A 22,168-nucleotide genomic window follows, 5' to 3' on the forward strand; every position below is an offset into this window, starting at 1 on the left:
GGGGACTGAGAGCGAGGGGAAGGATCAGTACCTCCTTCCCACCATGGAGCTTTCTGGAATGCGCTGCTCCCAACATCCCTTGGGAAGTGGAGCCTAAGAACACATCGAATGTCCCTGCCCCATAGATCTGATAGGAAAGATTGCATGGGAGGCCTGGAGGGCAGGGACTCAAGGTGGGCTGGATGTCTCGGGGGGGGGGGGGGGCTCTTTGCTCTCCTCTGAGGGTCTGCGGAGCAGAAGGTACCTGACAGGTGGCAGAGGCAGTGGGAATCTACAACGCTGGGCAGGGACAGATTTATAGCAGATGGAGCCGAGGAGGGAGGGGGCCCCAAGCCAGCAGGCGTGAAAAGAGAAAGGGTGGGGGTGGAGAGAATGGGAAAGAGGCAGCGGAGGAGAGGCAGGAAGCACCTGCTGAGGGGACAGAGAGGAGAGGACAGAGGCTGGTAGCAGGCCCGGCAGCCAGGAATCCTCAGAGGCCAAGACCCTGCGGCTCAGGCCTCTCTCCTCCCTGGGGACAACTCAGTGAGGTCCCCCACAGTGCAGGCCTGAGAGGACACTCAGGTGCGTGTGGATCCACCCAGGGTGGAAGGGGCAGCATGGATCACTGCCTGCTTCAAGCTCTTCTTTCCACCCATGACTTTTTTGACACTCTCTTTTGGCTGATCCTCACTTGACTCCTTGAATAATTAATTATGTTTCAACACTGATGTCTATTGGGAGACAACACGTACTACATTTCACAAACGTCATCTCATGTGAGCCTTGCAATAGGTACGTGCTGTGATTATCCCCATTTTACAGACAAGGTAACTAAGGTTGGGGTGCTAGCATTCCAGGCCACACAGCCAGCAGATGATTTGCATTCTGGAGGCCAAACCCTTTATCATTAAGGTTGAGCTAGAGTTGCATCCGTGTGTGTGTGCACACATACATCACATGTGTGTGACACATGGCATGTGTATGACATATGGCCATGCACAGGGCACATATGTTTTTGCTCTTTATTTTTCCTCTTGTTGACTTTTTTCCAAGCATTGCATTTTCTCTCACCTCCCTCTTTTACTCCTCCAGTTCTACCCTGACATCTGGCACCCTTCGGGCATGAAAGGACTATACCAGAGTCTCTCACCTGTGCTTTAACTGAGAAGAGCTGACTGGCTTTGTCTATGGCCTGACTCACCTGGAATCCCAGAAACAGGTGGGGAGGAGAGGATGCAGATGTGGGTGGACTTTCTCCAGAGCATCCAGCCTCACACTTTCCAGCCCAGCATCCAGCACACCCTCATCCAGCACACCCTCATGCCACCTCCTCCTCTCCTCTCTTCCCTCTTCTTCTCCTCCCCTTGCCTAGGAGCTAGGGTGAAGGCACCTTGTGCCTGCAAAATTCAGGTACTTTTATTTATAGCCTACAGAAGATCCAGCCCACACTTTCCCATCAATTAAGCCTGTTCCAGAGCCTGGCACCTCTAAATTAACCTGTGGGCTGCCTGGGTGACAGGTATAGAAGGAGGCTGGGGTTGATGGCCCTTACCTGCCCCAGGTGTCCCTTGTCCTGCTTCATCTTAGTCTCCCACCTTAGAGGCAAATGCCAATGGCTTCACATAAAGGGAATTATATGGTAAATACGCATGGAAGTGATGCCAGGTTCGCCCCAAAATAGAACAGATGGGATCGGGTGTCTGGAAACAACCCCACAATAATAAACATGTTTGCAGTTGTGGGGACAGGTGTGGCGCAGAGGGGAGTTACCAGCTCCCCACATCCAAGCTGGAAGCTCCCAAGGAGACACGCGTGTGCCTCTCACATGCACACACAGGCACCCACACACAGGAGCACAGACACACTCCCACCTGAGAAGCCCTGAGTGGCTCCCCCTGGCAAGGGAAGCAGCCTGCACCTGCTCCATGAGTGGGCCCCTGCTCCTGCTTGATCTCTCCTCCCCTCAGACTCTTCCTAGAGGTAGGGGCAGCCGTGGGGGCTCGGGGCCCAGGACCTGGCAGCTGCTCATCCCTTGCTCTCTCCAGTTTTGGGAGAGCTGGGATGACTCCCCTGCCCTGACCTGCAAGAGTGGCAGTGACTGACACTGGGAGAACACACAGCTAGGGTGGCCCAAGGTGGGCGTGAACCCAGCCTCTCTATGCCCAGCAGCTTGGGGAAAGGCAGGGTGTGAGCGACAGGTCATGGCAACACCCTAGAAACACCCACTCTCCCATGGGAATCCACCCTGAGGCCAGCATGTACACACCCACACACAGGCGGCGCTCATGCATGCACGCACACATGTGCCAAGGGTGCCCACCCACCCCTGAACACACCTCTTCAGTCCTCCTCATTCCCACAGGCTCACCTATGTACTGAGGCACCTTGCGCCGCCTTGCACCCTCTAAGATGCCCCTCCGAAAACTGTCACCTTCCTGCAGTCCCACACAGGATTTTTCCACAGGCTCCTGCACCCCCACAAGCATGCACCCCTCTTCACAGCCATATTTGGGGAAGAGAGGAAGCTGCCGGCACCAACATGCATGTGTGCCACCTCCCCAAGAAGGCATGCAATCCACATGCCTGCCTGCATGCCTGTACGCATGTACATTTGCACCCACGTCCAATCCCCCCCCCCAATTCTGGTATCCTTCTGGAATCTCATAGACACAGACTTTGAAAGCATATTTTTCCTCTGATCACACTTTGCCAGTCAGATCCCTCACGCCAACAGGTTTGTGCACCTACGCAGGTCTTCCCACAGACCACAGTTTCTGCCCACACTTCCCACCTACCCACCTCATTCTGCTTTGGAGTTGCACTTCCCCACATAGAAACCGCCTGGTTGCATACGCCCCCTCCCATCCCATGTACTTCCACCCACATGACAAGTGACATGTCCACCCCCTAAATACACTGCCTCACGGGCCCTCACCCACATATACCCACAGGATACTCAGATAAGCCCCCCCACACACACATGTACCTCACGCGTGCAAGAAAGCTGGGTTCCTAGACATGCCACAAGCTGGTGGAAACCCCCACGCCAGCAAACTACGCGCAGACCTATCTACGCAAGCAAACCTCCATCCTCCTCCCAAGTGCGCACACATGTTGGCACACACTGGTGCCCCTTCCCCATGCCCATTCAAAGAAGCCACCAGCATGCCAGAAGGAAAGCTCCCCCACCCCGCTGTCCCTGTTGGCATCGCTGACTGCAGCAGAATGGTCACGGGGTAACTAACTGTGTCGCCCGGGAGACTGGATCCAGCTGTTAAGTCCTTTGCCAAAAGCCTGGGGCAAAGGGGACAAGGTCGTTGGCCCAGCAATCCAGGTGGGCATCCCGAACAGTGGCAGGACCCTGGAGCTCCCAGCTCCCAGCCTTTCAGATAGACGGCAAGATGGTCTGGGAGGAAGGGCACTCACCTGGCCTCACGGGGCTCTGCGGAGCAAGACCTGGCTGAGAGGGAAGGGAGAGATCTCTGTGGACGAGCTCCCCAGGCAGGGGACCGGCGGCCGGACTCCTGGGTCACGGGCAGCCAAGCGCGCGCGCTCCTCTCCCGGCTGCCGAGGAGGTTGCTTCCATGCCCCGCAGGCAGCTCCTGTCTGGCTCTGCAGCGAAGCCCTGCTGCCCCTGGTGAGACGCTGTTCCCAGCCGAGGAAGCGAGCGAGCACAGAAAGAGAGGCAGGAGCGAAATCAAAGCAGCGTGGAGGAGAGAGAGGCAGGGAAGGCGAGAAAGAACGAGAGAGCCAGACCGAATCTGGCTCCACCAATGGGATCAGTGGCTGCACAGCGTCAGGTGATAATAAGTAAGCTCGGTCCCTGCTCGCCGGGGCTGGTGGGAGGGGGAGAGGGCAGAGGGTCTCCCAGGGAGCAACACAGATGTCCTTGGAGGCAGCGGCTGCTGCTGCCACCTTTCCCCCATTCTTCCAGGACAAGCCGCCCTCGGAAGTCCCTCCAACACACCCCTACTTGGAAATCTCTGACTTGAACACAGCCCCCAAACTTTAGGATGCTGGGAGAGGGGTGGAGCTTATCCCTGGGGCTTGGGCCCCAAAGCGAGGATTCTGATTGGGGGAAGGGGAAGGAGGCTATGTAAGGGAAGAGTCCAGATGGGCATATGAGTGGGGGTGGCAGGGACCCCTGTCTTCAATCTGGGTCCTCTCCTAGGGACCTTTCGCCGATCTATGGCTCCATTTTCTTACAATTCTACCAAAAAACATACACTTGCAGCCCTGGAGATTCCTGATTGTGCAGGAATCCTCCTGCTACTTAAGTGTCCCCCAGGGAAAGGATCAGGACAGAGTTGTAGAGGAGTGAAGAATTCAGAGGCACGAAGTGGGGGTGGGAGGACCTGCAGTTTTGAGTGCTCTCTTCTTAATCAGCTTGAGGGAGGCAAGCCACAGGCACTTCAGCTAGAGAGAGTAATATCAGCAGGAGTCTTGCCACCACCAAGAAACAGGGCTCCACGGTGGCGACCAAGAGAACAGATGAGAACATTCGAACTGAGCAGCAAACAGTAGCAAAGAGTTTGTGCGGTGATGAAAAGTGCAGTCTTCACAGTCAGGCAGAAATGGGGACAATTTCTGCTCTATTGCTTTCCAGCTGGGTGACCTTGGACCAGTGAGTGACTCAGCCTCTCTTGAAGATTCAGTTTCTTCATCTGTCAAGTGGGATAATTATACAGGTTTATTGTCATCATGGGCTGATATCATTATGTAAATCACTTAGCTCTGGGCTTGGCACCTAGGAAGTGCCAGTTGCCTGTCAGAGTTATCTTTCCCATCGTTATTGGCGTGTCTGTCAGCGAGTAGCCCACAGTCTCCTAAAGGAGAAGGATGGACAGTTAGATGATGCAATCAGAGGACAAGAAGCACACAGCCGGCATCAGTGGGGTTCCCTGTCTGCAGATTTGATCAAGGACCGAAAATATTTTCGAAGTGTATTTGTGCTGATCACTTATAGACTTTTTCTTGTCGTTAAACAACATGGTGTAACAACTATTTACATAGCATTACCTAATACAATGGGTTACATTGTATTAAGTATTATAAATCATCAAGAGATGGTTTAAAGCAAACGAAGGCTGTGGGATGTGCACAGGTTATATGCACATACTACACTGTTTTATATAAAGGATTGGAGCATGGGTGGATTTGGGTATCCATGGAGGTCCTAGAACCAATTCCCCGGGGACATTCAGGGATGACTGTGCTCCAGGTACAGATAAGGATTCAGAGCAAGAAGAGTGGCCAGACACAGGCAGAGCACAACTAGAGGGGAGAAGCAAGAGGAGGAGGATGGAGGGAAAGTGTGGCATGGGGACAAAAATGTCATGTGGGCTCAGGGGGGAAGGCCTCAGTGAAAAGAAGACATGAACTGAGCATAAGGGTCACTCATGAGAAGGGGCTTGGAGACTGCATTGGTGATAATGGTCAGAGCAAGTGACAGTGCAGAGAGTGAAAAGTTCACAAGAATGTGAAGACAAGCAGAGGCCCATGCAGCCTTCAGTGGGTGTGAGAACCTGGCGAGTCCAGTCAGATCCTGACCGTGGAATGCGGTGCAGTGTGTTACACTGAAGCAGGATTCAGCACTCCCTTGGCCAAACACGACAAGGTCCTGCCCCTCACACACCTACGCTGATGTCGAAACTCAGACGAGATGCAAAATGTCACCTCCTGGTTACGAACAGCACCAACCAACTGTCCTAAAAACCTGTCCCTGGGTTCAACCTGAGGGACCGCAAGAAAAAGGCAGGTTCTTGGTGACTTGGTTTTCCCTTCTATGAATGGAAGACAAGTCCCAGTACTTGTCTTCCTAGGCCTTCTGTGTTCCCAGGATGGCACTTGGAGATGGCATGAGATCATGTGTCCCAGGGATGAATGGCAGCTATCTGAATGCCCCTTTGTGAAGCTATGCTCTGGCACAGTCAAGTCAGGTGAGGGTGCAGCTCTTGGGGCTGTGCCTCTCCTTGCCTCAGAGGATTTCTGTACAGAGGAGGAGAGAAAACACCAGGTAAGAACAGGGCTCAGTGTGCCAAGTATAACTAGCTCCATAGGAAACCAAACAAAGACACACTTTGGCTGCATTTTTTTTTTAATTTTTTTTTAATATTTATTTTTTAGTTCTCGGCGGACACAACATCTTTGTTGGTATGTGGTGCTGAGGATCGAACCCGGGCCGCACGCATGCCAGGCGAGCGCGCTACCGCTTGAGCCACATCCCCAGCCCTTGGCTGCATTTTTAATAACTTTTTTTAAAAACAAGGGATTGAGGGCTGGGGATGTGGCTCACGCGGTAGCGCGCTCGCCTGGCATGCGTGCGGCCCGGGTTCGATCCTCGGCACCACATACAAACGAAGATGTTGTGTCCGCCAAATACTAAAAAATAAATATTAAAATTCTCTCTCTCCCTCTCTCTCACTCTTTAAAAAAAAAAAAGGGATTGAACCCAGGGTTGTTGCTTAACCACTGAGCCATATCCCTAACCCTTTTTTTTAAAATAAGATGTATTAACTTTATAGAAGGAATGAGGTCAGAGTCATGGAGGGTTTTTTTTTTTTTTTTAAAGAGAGAGAGAGAGATAATTTTTTTAATATTTATTTTTTAGTTTTCGGCAGACACAACATCTTTGTTTGCACGTGGTGCTGAGGATCGAACCCGGGACGCACGCATGCCAGGCGAGCGCGCTATCGCTTGAGCCACATCCCCAGCCCCCCTAGCCCTTTTTAATGTTTTTATTTAGAGACAGCGTCTTGCTGAGTTGCTTATGGCCTTACTAGTCTGGCTCTGAATTTGTGATCCTCCTGCCTCAGCTTCCTGAGCTGCTGGGATTACAGATATGTGCCACCATGTTGTGCCTGGTTTAATAATATCTTTTTGTTACACAGGTCATGGTCATTGTAAAAAGAGGAGAACTTTTCATTGTAAAAATTGAGGGAATTAAAATCACTCATTCTCTCATCATTCAGAAATATGCATGTAATACAATGTATAGTGTATTAAAAATGGAAGGAAAGAATAAATACTGTTGTGAAAACTGCTTTTTGCATTTGCCAATACCTTCTCTGTTCATCTTATGGTCTTTCTAGAGTTATTTAAAATTGCCACATAGCATTCCTTTTTAGGTGAATGTGTCCTTTTGTGGAACCCATACCCTGCTCCTTGTGATTCTTTTTATTTTTCTCTATTCTGCAATAAACATCCTTACAGAAAAATCTCTTCCCACACCTTAATTATTCTTCCAAAAATATATCAAAGGGTATGGACCTTATTTGAATTCTGATTTAACAAAAGTATTTTTAAAACCCTATGTGGCTATTAGAGAAATTTGAATTCTTAACTGGATGTTTGATGATATTCAGGGATTTATAAGTGTTGATAATGATGTCATGGTTATTTTTTAAGAGTCCTTATCCTTTAGAGGTACATATTGTAATATTCATAGATGAAACGCCTAATATCTGTGATTTTTTTTCCAAATGATCTGGGGAACATGGGAGTGGGTGGCAGAAGAGACAAAACAGGAGTGGATGATTGTCATTAAAGCTGGGGTGCTTTGAAATCCAATAAGATATTCTCTCTACTTTTGTGCATAGTTGGAAGTTTCTATATTAAACCTTACACCTAAGCCATGAACACAATAATAACAAAAAAATTATTAAGCCTCAAGACAGTGGCAGGCATGCAGTCCTTGTAGCAGCTTTGAGAATAGATTCATCAACACACTTTTAAATGGCTAATGGTGGGAAAGCGGACTCAGCTCATAAGTAGTGAAACTGGTATTCAATTTCAGATCTGTCTGAGGGTGAAGGCCAGATTCTTCATGAAGGATCTATAGAAGGATGCATGGAAAATGTAGTGTCTGATATGATAGAGAGTGAGGCTATCAGTGGAAAAAAATCTTAGTCTTAATACTGCTTATTCACTTTATAGACTCAAAACATGTGTGTCTTTCCTTGAGACTGATCTAAGTGTGGCATTCCCACGAGCCAATGAAACATACACATCCATCTGTAAAACCCTTTGTTCATCTAGATGTGCTTACAAAGACAGAAGGGAGAATGCTTGTTTATAAGGACAGTATAGGCGGAGCTTGGTGGCACATACTTGTAATCCCAGAGACTTCAGGAGGCTAAGGCAGGAGGATTGTGAATGCAAAGCTAGCCTCAGCAACTTAGCAAGGCCCTAAACAAGTCAGCAAGACCCTGTCCCTAACTAAAAATATTAAAAAGGGCTGGGGATGTGGCTCAGTGATTAAACGTTCTTAGGTTCAATCCCTGGTACCAATGAGGAGAGGAAGGACAGTATGGATTTCCCAGTGCTTATTTACTTTCTCTTTTGGATTACATTTAGACATCATGCAATCCTCACTAGTCATCTGTTTCAAAGTTAATTAAGAACATTCACACACACACACACACACACACACACACACACACAAAGAACATTCACTAAAGTGATTCTAAAATTCGAACACATCTCTAGGCATTTACTCTATTAAGGAAAAGAATGAGATTTTTAGCTTTTCAAAATGGAAATATTTAGCTATCTTAAGGTATGGGAAAATACTAAATTATATATTTAAGGACTATGAAAGAGTACAGGAGACAAAAAAAATACTAATGAACCAGACAAGGGTAGCACATATCTGAAATTTCAGCAACTCAGGAGACTGAGGCAGGAGGATCTCAAGATTGCAGCCAGCCTCAGCAATTTGATGAGACCCTCAGTAACCCTCTCTCAAGCAAAAATAAATAAAAAGGGGTCTTGGGTTGTGGCTCAGTGGTGGAGCACTTGCCTAGCATGTGTGAGGTACTGGTTTCAATACTTAGCACAACATTAAAAAATAAACAAAGTTATTGTGTTCATCTACAACTAAAAATACTTTTAAAAATAAAATAAAAAAGGCTGGGAATGTAGCTCTTCAGTAAGGCACCCCTCAGTTCAATACCCAGTACAAAAAGAAGAAGAAGAAGAAGAAAGAGAGAGAGAGAGAGAGAGAGAGAGAGAGAGAGAGAGAGAGAGAGAAATCTGAATTGAGAGAGTGAAGAAGAAGGAGGAGGAGGAAGAGGAGGAGGAGAAAGAGGGGGAGGAGGAGAAGAGGAGAATGGGAAGAGATACACTAATGAAGGCAAAAGAAACTTCAAGGGAAAAAGATGGAGACGAGTGAGAGAGAATTATGAGTGACATGGGAGGTGGGAGGACTAAAATAGAACCGTGGTGTTGGAACAGTCAGTAAGTGACACTGAAGGATGGAATACCCCTGAGCATGGCAAGGCGCTGGGACCAGGGTTGGACATGTTGAATTTGAACTACTGCTGAGATGTGAAGTCTTCCCTCTACTCACTCTATGTGCATTTTCCACACTTCTTCTTTGAAGATGGATGCTTAAAAGAGCCTGTTATGGGGGCTGGGGTTGTGGCTCAGTGGTAAAGCACTTGCCTAGCATGTGTGACACCCTAGGTTTGATTCTTAGCACCACCTACAAATAAATTTTTAAAAAAATCATCAACAACTAATAAAAATATTTTTTAAAAAGAGCCTGTTATGTTTAGATACGAGATGTCCCCAAAAGTCCCCCTGTAAGCAATGCAAGAACGTTCAGAGGTAAAATGATCAGCTCATGAGAGTCGTAACCTCACCAGTGGATTAATTCTGGGATAGGGATTCACTGGGCGGTGACTGTAGGCAGGCAGGGTATGGCTGGAGGAGGTGGGTCATTGGGGGTGTGATTCTTTCGTGGGTTTATACTTTTCCCTGCTGAGCCAAACTTTCTCTCTTCTTTGTTGCCATGTCCTGAGCCACTTTCCTCTGCCACACCCTGTGGTCATGATGTTTGGCCTCATCTTAGGCCCAGAGAAATGGAGTTGACCGTTTATGGACTGAGACCTTTGAAACCATGCGCACCAAATAAACTTTTCCTCCTCCATATTGTTCTTGTCATTTCTTTTGGTCACAGTGGTTAAAAAAAAAAAAAAAAAAAAAAAAAACTGACTAAAGCAGAGCCTATAGAGAAGACATATGAAAACAACTCAAAACGGCTTTTATTTCTTTTACTATTATTTGTGTGTGTGGTGCTGGGGGTAGAACCTGAGGACTTGCTCATGTCAGGTAAGTGCTCTACCTCTGAGCTACAGGCTACAGCAGAAGGCCAAATGGCTTCTATATGAACAGTGCCAATGCTGAATTATCTTCTGGAAGCAATCCACTCTTATTTTTCTATCCACATCCAGATTTGCCATTTGGTCACCACAAACTGAAATTCATTCATCCATTAAAAAAAAAAAATTAATGGCTTCTTTCTATGTATCAGACTCTGTTTCAGGCAGAGGGAGGAAGGAGATGGACACCTCCAAACCCCCAAATTCCTCCTCTTATAAGGTTTTCTTTCTGGTAGGAGGAAAATAGACAAATTAATAAACAAATAAACTATGGTGTATTAGGTAGTGATGAATGCTTTAGGGAAAATTCAGTCAGTAGGGAGAGAGTTATTTTAAAAAGGGCCATCACAGAAGGCCTCTTTGTAAAGGTAATTTGGGAATAAAAACCCTGACTGAATGGAGGGGAGGAGTCATGCAGAATTCTGCAGGGAAGAGCATTCCAGACAGCAGATACAGAGGCCCTGAAGCAGAAGCATGCCAGATGTGTTTCATCAACAGCTGGGGCCCAGTGCATCTGGAACAGTGAATAAGGATCTTGTGCAGGGTCTTGTGGACACCAGAAAGAGGGTGGTGGAGGGTCAGGTTATTCAGGGCCTCAAAGACCATCTTAAAGCCTCTGTGTTTTCTTTGTTGTTGTTTTTCATTTTGTAGTACTAGGACTTGTGTATATTAATTTTGCACTCTACCACTGAACTACACCCCAATCCTTTTTTTTTTTTTTTTTTTTTTGAGACAGCAACTCACTACGTTGCTGAGCTGACCTCAAACTTGAGATCCTTCTGCCTGAACCTCCTGAGTAGCTGGGATTATAGGTGTGTACCACCACACCCAGCAAGCCTCTGTGGTGTTTGTTTGTTACTGAGGATTAAACCCAGGGGTGCTTTACCACTGTGCTACACCCCTAGTCCTTTTTATTTTTTATTTTGAGACAGAGTCTTGCTAAATTACTGAGACTGGCTCAGCTTCCTAAGTAGCTGGACTCACAGGCAGGCATCACTGTGCCCAGCTAAACCTCTGGTTTATAATCTGTAATAGGCATCCATTGGGGAGTTTAAGCACAGGTGTGACCTGATGTGAAATGTGTCAACAATTCTGTGTTAAGACTAGACTATGGAGGCCCATCTGGAAGGAGGCCAAGCAAGAGGCTGTTATAAAAACTACAGCAACCAATAATGATGGTGGGTGCAGTAAGAAGTGGGAAGATTCTGCCTAAATCTGGAAAAGCTCACATGGTAAGTGTGGAGCATGAGAGAAGGAAAGGAATCAAGAAGAATTGCAAGATTTTTGACCTGAACAACTAGAGGAATGCAGTTGCCACTTACTGAGATGGGGATCTCTTTGGAGGAGTAGGAGGAGGAGAAAGATCACAAGTTTAGATGTGGATCTGGGTCTGAGATGCCTAGCAGACATCCAAGTGGTGGTGTGGGACAGGCAGTCATTTGGGGTTCAGAGACTGAACTGTCAGCTGGAGACCTGCAGTGAGGAGTCATCGGTACACAGTATCCACTTTGAAGCAGATGAACTGAACAATGGCAATAGGGTAAGTATAGGGGGAAAAAATAGGAAAATTCCAAGGACTGACTCTGAAAGGTCTCCAATGTTTAGAGGTTAGGCAATGAGGAGGAACCAGCAAATGAATGGCCTGCAAAGTGAAGCAAATAAATTAGGGTAAATTGCACATAGGGACATGTAATAGCTTGAACTTGGGTAGTGTTCTCATGCCACACATTCCTTTTATTGTACTGATATGTATTCAAAACAATTCCTTATTCATTCATATTTCCAATGCCCATAGAGAATTCACAGGAACAGGGTTTTGACAGAATCACATCCATTACATGGGGTTCAGCTAATAATAGTTTTCAGGTTTCTTTTCAGGCCAGGAAGAAGAAGAAAAAGAAAAAGAATGAACCCAGGAGAAAATGAAGAGAGAGGTGTGGGAACAAGAAAAGAATGAAAGCAGAATGGTGTTGAAATCATATTAACTTGACTGGAGGGAAGGGGAGAAACAGTTCTTAAAAGGAAATTATAATATTCACTGATAGGAAGTAACCCATAAAATCTCAAAGGTAGAAGGCCTGACTGAAGTCTCTCCTCTTGTTTTTTTAGGGGTAAAAAATGCTGTGAAAAGTCCACAAATATTGCAAGCATCAAATTGATTCAAAAAATTGTAATGCAAGACAACAATGTGAAATAGTATTTAGCCATGAAAGTAAAAATTTAGAAAAATATTTATAGTATATTATTAAGAGAAAACAGCTGAAGTCTAAGACACCAGTGCTTATAAATTATATGTGTTCTTTCCCTATTTTTTTTAAAGCAGATTATAGGGCTGGGGTTGTGGCTCAGTGGTACAGCACTTACTTAACATGTGTGAGGAACTGGGTTCAATCCTCAGCACCACATAAAAAATAAATAAATAAAGATGTTTAGAGGTTAGGCAATGAGGAGGAACCAGCAAATGAATGGCCTGCAAAGTGAAGCAAATAAATTAGGGTAAATTGCACATAGGGACATGTAATAGCTTGAACTTGGGTAGTGTTCTCATGCCACACATTCCTTTTATTGTACTGATATGTATTCAAAACAATTCCTTATTCATTCATATTTCCAATGTAATAGCTTGAACTTGGGTAGTGTTCTCATGCCACACATTCCTTTTATTGTACTGATATGTATTCAAAACAATTCCTTATTCATTCATATTACATGTATAACTGAAAAAAAAATTTTAAAAAGCAGATTATAGTACTGTATGTAAAATACCTTAATTTAAAAAATCTAAACACAAAGAAAAATAACTTCAAATATATGTTGATTGTGGGAAGCCATTCTGACATGTGATTGGGTGACTCCCGTTAAGGGCCTGAGGCGCTTTGGCTGTGTCGAAGCTTTCCTGACCCTTTCCTGATGAGAGAGCCCATCCGTGTGGGGGTGTGCCTGACCACTGACCCCGGGGACCCAATCACTGACCCTGACCTTGGAGTGCAGCCCCCCCTCAACCTTCATTGGATGGAATTCTCCCCTGAATCTCTTGTTCCCCAATAAAAGGCTACTCCCCGGCGTGTTCACTCTCTCTCTCTTCTGCTAGCCCTGAGTAATCCTTGCTGCCCTGCTGGGCGGTTAGAGGAGGGAACCAGAGAGGGGAGCCGTCTCAGACCTAGCAATAGAAATAAGGTAACTGAGTCTGTGTGTTTTATTTCGATCTCTTCTAACTAACTTTATGCCTAGAACCTCATTAATGAAACCATTGCGCAGGCCACGTGGTAGAGTTGATGAAATAATGATTTTAATTTTCATTTTTTAAAAAATTACCATTCTTTTTCTATGATGAATATTTTTCGTGTGTGTGAGAAAACCAAACAAAAAATTAGAAGCTGCTGAAAGGCTGGTATATTTCACAGCCCAAAGAATGAAACTGAAGCAATCACTTAGTGCTGCCATTAGAAGCTAAGGGCTGCTGGGTATAGCTCTGTAAGGGATAAGAAGGGTTTGGGTTTGCTTTGGTTTGATTATCCAAATACCAATATGCAGCAGAGTGTGGTGGCACATGCCTGTAATCCCAGTGACTTCAGAAACTGAGTTATGAAGATCCCAAATTCAAGGCCAGCCTTAGCAACCTAGGGAGACCCTGTCTCAAAATAGAAAATAATAAGGGGTGGGAGTGGCTCACTGATTAAATGCCCATGGGTTCAATCCCAGGTACCCAAAACTAACCACCAAACAAAAAGCCAAAACCAATATGGAGACAAGAAGTTTAAAAAGGTCTGGTTAGAAATCAACAAAATAGGGCTGGGGTTGTGGCTCAGTGGTAGAGTACTCCCCTAGCATGGGTGAGGCTCTGGGTTAGATCCTTAGCACCACATAAAGATAAATAAAGAGATTGTGTCCATCGACAACTAGAAAATATTTTTATAAAAGAAATCAACAAAATATTATTATTAAATTGGCAAAAAAGTTTAAAATTTAAGAGCCAATGGTTGAAAGGATAGGACAGTATCTATATTTATATTCTTATGTAGTATATATATTCATAGATATTAGTTATATATCTATTAGTATATAACTAATATGCATTTTAGCATAGCACTTTTTGAAATCAATTTAGCCACATGGATGAAGAACCATAAAATGTGCATATTCAAAATGATATAGCCACTGTGGAAAACAGTTTGTCAGTTCCTCTTAAAACTAAGCACACAACCATACAACACAATTGCACGCATGGACAATCATTCCAGAGAAATTAAAGCATCTATTTACACATAAACCTGTACATGTTTGTTCACAGTAACTTTATTCACAGTAGCCTTAAACTTGGAAATAACTCAGAGGTCCTTCAAAGTATGAATGGTTAAACAAATCATGGATATTTAGCAATAAAAGAACATTGATACGGGAAGCAACTTCGATGATTTCCACCGAATAATGATAAAAGCAATCCCAAGAAGTCATATAGTGTGATTCCATTTCTAGAACACTTTTGAAATAACAAAGTTATAGAAATGAACAGATTAGTGGTGGGAGGAGCAGAGCTGAGGGAGGTGTGGATCTAAAAGGGCAACCAGAGATCCTTGTGATGAAAATGTCTTGTATCATGACTGTAAAAATGTCAATATTCTGGTTGTGATGTTGTAGTACAGTTTTGCAAAATATTACTATTGGGGGAACCAAGGAAACAGACTTGAAACCTCTCTACATTATTTATTACTGCATGTTTATCTACAATGATCTCAAAGTTTTTTTTGTTGTTGTTGTTTTTTTTTTTTTTTTTTTAAGATACATCTTTTGGGCAGTTAAATCTGTTCTAGGGATATAATTCAAAAGTAGAAAAAAAATTTTTGAATATACGAGATGTTCACTAAGCTGTGTTTATAATGGGAAATGACTTAAATGACCAAACGGGAAATAGGTTGTCATGATATGACCACCTGAGAATTACAATTAGTCATTGGAAGCAGCAACACTATCTGAAAAAGGAGGATATAAAATTGGGGTACAATGAGTTTTGTGACGTTGACTATGTATGTTACAAAAACTTTAATAGCAGTAGTCTATATGGAATTCTAGAAGAAATGGTTCCCTTTCCTCAAATTCTACGTAATGGAGTCACAATAAAAGTTCTTTGGATTTGTCCCTCCAGCAGTAGAGCAAACTTCGTTTTCAGATTCCCTCCAGTATTTGAGTTAAGGAAGCACACGGCAGTCTGCACAGTCGCAAGCACAGGGGCGGGTGTGATTAGGCACCCGGGTCTGCTATAGCAGGTCCTGAGATGCCCCCACAGCCTCACCCCAGGACCCCACAGGATCTGGGAATGGAACCCCCAGCCAGGGAGAGCTCTTTGACCACTGACACAGTGACCACTCCAAGGTCACCATGAAGAGCCCGCTGCCCATGCTCAGCCTGGCTCTGGGCTCCCCAATTCTGACTCCGGGTCTCGCTCTCTGCCCCGCGCCCCTAGCTCCATCCCCTGCCGCGACCCAAAGCTCCTAGAGACTCCGCCACGGCGACTCTCCACATTGCAGTGTAGCCACCACCAAGGACCCCAACCCAGAGCTCAGCCACTCTGCCACCGCCCCGGACCAAGCCCCCCGAGGGCCGTACCGTAGGATAGCCCAGACCTGACCCCTCATCCTTTTTCGCCCTCTCAACCCAGCTTTTCCCGACTCCGGGAAGAACCGGGAAGAGAAGGCGGAGGGACAGCGAGGCGCCGCCTAATAAATACTATGGCCCGGCCCCGCCCTCCAACGCCACTTCCGCCTCACGCCAAGATGGCGGCGCCCGGACTCTGCCACGCAGACTTCCGCCCTGTGCGGAGATCGCAGTTTGGTGGCGGGTCGCGTCGTAGGTGAAATCGTGACGCGTGGTGTGCAGCAGCAGTCCGGGTGCGTCCCCGCTTGGGGCCTGGGGAGAAGGCGGGGGTGAGCCAAAGGCTCTAGGCGGGGTGGTCGGGGGAGCCTCGCCACGTTGGAGGGGGAGGAGCTGAGATGTCGCAACAGCTACGCCCTGACGGGGAAGGGGCGGAAGGCCACGTGAGTGGGGTTCCGCCCAGTATCCGCGTGTCGGTCCCTTCAAGTGACTTGGTTGCCCATTCTCTCCCAGGCAACATGTCGGAAGGAAACGCTGCGGGCGAGTCCAGCGCTCCCGGAGGGCCGCGACCCCTCCTCTCTGGGGCCCGGGGGCTTGTCGGGCGGCGACCTGCGCCCCCGCTCACGCCAGGCCGCCTTCCCTCCATCCGCTCCAGGGACCTCACCCTCGGGGGAGTCAAGAAGGTACCTGATGGCTGATTTCTAAAGAAATTCAACTACCCAACTAACTATTCCAGGCCCCTGGGATTCAACTCGTGTCGATAGGACCTACTCTGTCCCCAACAGTGATGTTGTCCCCAGACTTATGTCTACTCCTTTTCAAATGCTAGGGCATCTATTTCAGGTCTAGGTACAGGGTGCAAGATGTTGAGATGTAATTGAAGAGCAAGATCCTAGTTAGCTCAAGATGTTCAAAAAGCAGTTTGAGCAGCGCTTATTTTAGTGTGTTTTTGGACATCTTTTAAAATCCCATGGCAGACATTATGTATATGACCGTGGATGTAAAAAGTAGCCCTGAAAGGGGAGAACAAGTTTCAGAAGCATAAAGTAGCCAATTTCTTAAATATTTAACATTGCCTTGGAAAATTCTGGTGACAAGTCTGTTTGTGTCAACCTGTTGTGAGGGCTGGCAGGTCTTCTGTCCTCTCTACTGAAGCTTGCTCTAGAAACTATTTCCCTGTGATAGTGATTGGTCTGTAGCAGTTAGAAGTCAGAGGTGAGATGAGATAGGTTCTTTAGGTTTTTGGAAATCTGGGAGTCTCTTTCTGAGGAAAGAAGCTGAGATTTTTAAGGTTTTGGACACTCCTCTCTTCTCTCTAACTCCGCTAGCTCCACAGCATGATGGTCTTCTTTTCAAACACATGCCTATCTCTAAAAACTCTTACTAGTAGGGAATGTGCAGAAGAGAGCCATGGTGATCTTGGCCCATAGAAGATGCCCATTGGGAATTTTTATATTCCTCTGTACTTTGAGGTCAGAATTTACCAAATCAGTGACTCCTGTATTTTACTTTCAGAAAACCTTCACCCCAAATATCATCAGTCGGAAGATCAAGGAAGAGTAAGTAGCTAGGTCTGCTGAATACTTGCCCCTTACATACTTGCTCTGAATTTGGGGCTTTGGGGAAGTGACCTAGGTGTGTGGCTCAGAAACTTGAATTCTTGTCTTGGGGTTCTTTTCTGTAATGGTTTTCATCTCTGGCTCCCAGGTGATTTTTAAGTGCAAGCTTTTAAAAAATACTGATGTGAAAAATCGAAGGAACTCGAGACCATCAATCATGTTAAGCAAAACAAGTCAAACTGAGAAAGTTAAGGATTGTATATTTTCTCTCATATTCAGAAGCTGGAGAGGAAAAAGGAAAACAAAAGTGGGGTGGGTTTCCTCTTAAAAATCGAAGGGAGATCAGTAAAGGAAAGGGACCAAATGATGGGAGATAAGGAGGAAGGAACAAAGTGCTGCGGAGTGATATTGGCCAAATTATTATGTACATGGATGAATGTGTAACAATAAATCTCATCAATATGTACAGCTATAATGCACCAATAAAACATGAGGAAATAAAAAAGGAAACAAAAACTACTGATGGCCTGAGATACTGTTTATTAGTCAGTTTTCCATTACTATAACAAGTATGTGAAGTAATTCAACTTGGAAAAGATTTATTTTGGCTCATAATTCTTACATCCATGATCAGTTGGCCCCATTGCTTTTGGACCTATGGCAAAGCAGCACATGATGGCAGGGTGTGGCAGAACAGAGCTTCTCACCTCATGGCCTGGATGCAAAAAACAGAGGAAAGAAAGAGGAAAGGATCCAAGTTCCAGTATCCTCTTCAAAAGCTTACCCCCAGTGACCTGAAGACCTGTTGCTAGGCCCCAACTCCTAGTTTCTACCACTTCCCAAAAGCACCCAACTGGGGAGTAATCCTTGAGAACCCACTTCATAGGACATTTAAGATTCAAACTGCTGGGCATGATGGCACATGCCTGTAATTCCAACAGCTTGGGATACTAAGATGTGAAGACCACAAGTTTAAGGTCAGCCCTGGCAACTTAGCAAGACCATGTCTCAAAATTTAAAAAATAGAAAAGGCTGGTGATATAGCTCAGTGGTAGAACACCCCTGGGTTTAATCGCTGGTACCACTAAAAAATAATAAGTAAACAAAGATGTAGCACACTTTGTGTTCACATTCCAGCCTTCCATGTTTTTGGACAGGAGAGTAAAGTTGAACAAACTGCAAGGCCCCTGCCTCATCAAGGAAGTGATAAAAGTGCTAGACCTAAGATTGGGTTCTGTTTTTCATGGTGTACTTATTGGCTCATGAACTTTCTGCTCAGTTAGATGAAGTGAGATGGGAGAGTAGGGCCAGTTTTCTGAGGCAGAATGAGTAAGTGATTTCCCTTTATCTGTTCTTTTTTCCAGGCCCAAGGAAGAAGTAGCTGTGAAGAAGGAGAAGCGTGAACGGGATAGGGATCGCCAACGTGAGGGGCATGGACGGGGACGGGGCCGCCCAGAAGTGATCCAGTCCCACTCTATCTTTGAGCAGGGCCCTGCAGAAATGATGAAGAAGAAAGGTACAAAGAGCTAAGTCATGGATTTCAGTTCCAACTGCCCGAGAAAAGGGCAAGAGTGACAAGAGTTCCTTATTCCTAGTGAACAGGGTGATTTCCCACAGGGAGCTGGGATAAGACGGTGGATGTGTCTGACATGGGACCCTCTCATATCATCAACATCAAGAAAGAGAAAAGGGAGACTGATGAAGAAACCAAGCAGATCCTGCGCATGCTGGAGAAGGATGATGTAGGTACTTGGAGATGGGGTGGGGGGCTCCAAGGGAAAAAGAGCTCACTTATGTCCTGAGACCCTGGTGAGCGGCAGGAACCTTTGGTTAGAAGGGGACTAAAATGGACTATGATCCAGGTACAAGTGCTGTCAAGCTATGTGACTCCATCTCTTCTTTGGTAGTTCATTGATGACCCTGGGCTGAAAAACGATATGCGAAACATGCCTGTGCAGCTGCCCCTGGCTCACTCAGGGTGGCTTTTCAAGGAAGAGAATGAAGAGCCAGATGTTAAGCCCTGTCTGGCTGGTCCCAAGGAGGAGGACATGGAGGTGGATGTACCTGCTGTGAAAGGTATCCTGTCAATTAACTTCCCTTTTCCCTGGAGGTTCCAGGAATTCCTCAGATAAGCCTCCAAGACTTCTGCTCGTGAGCCATTCCTTTCCCATTCCAGTTCTGAAATACAGGAGCTGAACAAAAACACAGTTTGTCCCTTTCTGAGGGTTTATGTATTGACAAGGAGGGTGGATGTGAGCCTCAGGTATCACTTTTTAGAGAAGTCACACACCTCTTGAATGTGCTGTTTCTTTCCCCTCTCCAAAAGCAGTGTCTCCCTCCAGCTTCCTGGCTGAGTGACAGTGGAACAGTTTGGGTGAAGGATTGGGAACAGTGAGATGGCATAGAGGGAAACAGCTTGATGTCTATTCCTTTGTCTTACCCTGGGCAGTAAAAGAGGAGCCACAAGATGAGGAGGAGGAGACTAAGGTGAAGCCTCCTCTCAGAGCAGCCAGGAAGACTCCAGGCCTCTCAAAAGACGTGTCTGTAGCAGAGCTGCTCAGGGAGCTGAGCCTTACCAAGGATGAGGAGCTGCTGTTCCTCCAACTGCCAGACACACTCCCCGGCCAGCCACCCACTCATGATATCAAGCCTGTCAAGACGGAGGTGCAGGGCGAGGATGGACAGATGGTGGTCATAAAACAGGAAAAAGACCGGGTATGCTCAGGAGTGAGTTCTGGGGAAATTGCAGGGTGGGAGCACCAGGAATGGAAGCTGACCTGTGGAGGAAGTGCAGGCGTGCCATCCGAGTTGAAAAAGAATGGTAGGCATTTGTCTTCAGCATCTGCAAGGGGTTCAGGGCCTGGGCTTTCAACCCAGGTACATGTGTGTGCTCACTTTTTGTAATGAATAATTTAAAAACAGACAAACAAGAGAATGTAAACTCCTATGTACCATTGTTCAGCTTCAGGAGTTATCAGTATTTTATCCATTTGTTTGTTGTAGGTTTTGTTTTATAACCTGTGGCAGATAGCCGCAGAAGAAGGGGCCTCTTTGGGAAGCTTATTCTGACCCCTGCTGCCCAGGCCTCTGTGGGGGATGAAATGGGGGTTCATTCACAAAAGGTAAAGTAACGAACTCCTTGCCTAGTTTCCATCCCTTGCCTCTCTCCATAGGAAGCCAGGCTGGCAGAGAACACTTGCACCTTGGCTGACCTGACAGAGGGCCAGGTTGGCAAGCTACTCATCCGCAAGTCAGGGAAGGTGCAGCTCCTCCTGGGCAAGGTGACTCTAGACGTGACAATGGGAACCACCTGCTCTTTCCTGCAGGTGCGAGACCCATGGGGCCATGAAGAGGCTCTGAATGGACTGGGTAGTGCTGAGAGAGGGAGGGGGTTTCTTGAGCATATCTCATGAGATTCACAGACTGAGGGCTGGGGCATGGGATGATTCTGAATCACTGTCTCTGTCGGTTGCAGGAACTGGTGTCTGTTGGTCTTGGAGACAGCAGGACAGGAGACATGACAGTCCTGGGACATGTGAAGCACAAACTTGTATGTTCCCCTGATTTTGAATCCCTCTTGGATCATAAACACCGGTAAAATGAGCAGATGGAGGAGGATGGCGACTGTGCCCATGGCTGCTGCCTGCTCCAGACATTTTGTTCTCCAATCTGGGCGACCCAGAAGGGGCCCGTTTAGCCCACCCACTCCAGCCTTTGGCAGCCATCCTAGTTTTCTCCCCACCAGGGCCTGCACAGTTCCTTCCCCCAGCAGCTGTGAATGGCACAGTGACCTTCCCACAGCGTGAAATCGGATGGCACCTCTTGCTACTGGAGACTAGTCCCTGCTATTTATTTTTATATTTATGTCTTAATCTACTAAACCAACTGTATCCTCTTGAGATGGAGTGGTCCATGGGAAAATGGAGGCTCCTCTTGGGGGCCTGTGGAGCTGCAGGGACAAGAAGTAGAAGGGCTGCAGATTGGGCTTCTGCTCCCTCCTTCCTCATAGGAGACAGGTAGGAGAGAGCAGGGATGGAGTCTGAGACTTTAGTGCTTAGTCCCAGCTTGTTGGTTCCAAGTTCTGTGTCCTTGGACAAACTACCTAACCTTTCTGAGCCTCATATTCCTCATCTGACAAAAATGGGGATAATACCTACCTCACAGGGTTGGTGTGAGGATCATATGGAATACTGTGGATGAAAACTCCTTGCACAAGGCAGATGTGTATACCTGTAGGCACTCAATAAACCTTAGCTTCCCTTTCCTTTGCCTGAGTATTTTCAAATAAAATGTACATCCCAGGAGTCTCAAAAGAAGTGACTAGAGCTGTTAATGTCTCCACTTTTGTCCATCCATCCATCTGTTCATCCTTCCTTCCTTCCTTTCATTTTTGTGGGCCTTGTGCATGCTAGACAAGCACTCTGTCACTGAGCCACATCCCCAACTCTCTTTGATTTTTCCTCTGCATTTCATCCCACCCTACCCTGGTTCTGATGCTCCAAATGTTCAAGTCTGTTCTGTGTCTCATAGATGCTTTCTGTGTGAGTTACTAGCTGTAAATTGTTGAAAAAAAAATCAGAGACCCCTTTTGGCACTCTGCAAAGGTATTTTGTTAAAATGGGGCCCAAACTCACTCTCTGCACCCCTACAGTCAGTAGTCAGTACTCCTCCAGCTTTCATTAAAACATTTTCTCAAAGGAAACCTGGAAGCTAGTTGTGGTGGTGCATGCCTATAATCCTAGCTACTCTGAAGGCTGAAGCAAGATCACAAGTTTGAGGTCAGCCTATGCAACTTAGCAAGACACTGTCTCAAAAGTAAGTTAAAAGAGTTAGACATGTAGCTCAGTGGTAAAGTTCCCCAGTACAAAAAAAAAACAA

The 22,168-nt window shown here is 46.3% G+C and overlaps 1 protein-coding gene across 2 annotated transcripts; it reads left to right on the forward strand.

The window, feature by feature from the left end:
* The first annotated feature begins 15,894 nt into the window (after window positions 1–15,894).
* Window positions 15,895–22,168, forward strand: POLR3D (RNA polymerase III subunit D). Of its 2 annotated transcripts, none has more exons than XM_081269890.1 (9): window positions 15,895–16,027; window positions 16,245–16,414; window positions 17,247–17,290; window positions 18,655–18,806; window positions 18,908–19,032; window positions 19,198–19,366; window positions 19,740–20,005; window positions 20,464–20,616; window positions 20,766–22,168. In XM_081269890.1, the coding sequence occupies exons 2-9, from the start codon at window positions 16,250–16,252 to the stop codon at window positions 20,886–20,888; spliced, it is 1,197 nt and encodes a 398-aa protein (XP_081126016.1). In that variant the 5' UTR covers window positions 15,895–16,027; window positions 16,245–16,249; the 3' UTR covers window positions 20,889–22,168. The 2 variants fall into 2 exon arrangements, with proteins under 2 accessions (XP_081126016.1, XP_081126017.1); XM_081269891.1 differs by having other exon boundaries at window positions 20,464–20,571.

Source organism: Spermophilus citellus (genome assembly GCF_964194105.1).
Source record: "Spermophilus citellus genome assembly, chromosome: 16".
Classification (NCBI taxonomy): Eukaryota; Metazoa; Chordata; class Mammalia; order Rodentia; family Sciuridae; genus Spermophilus; species Spermophilus citellus.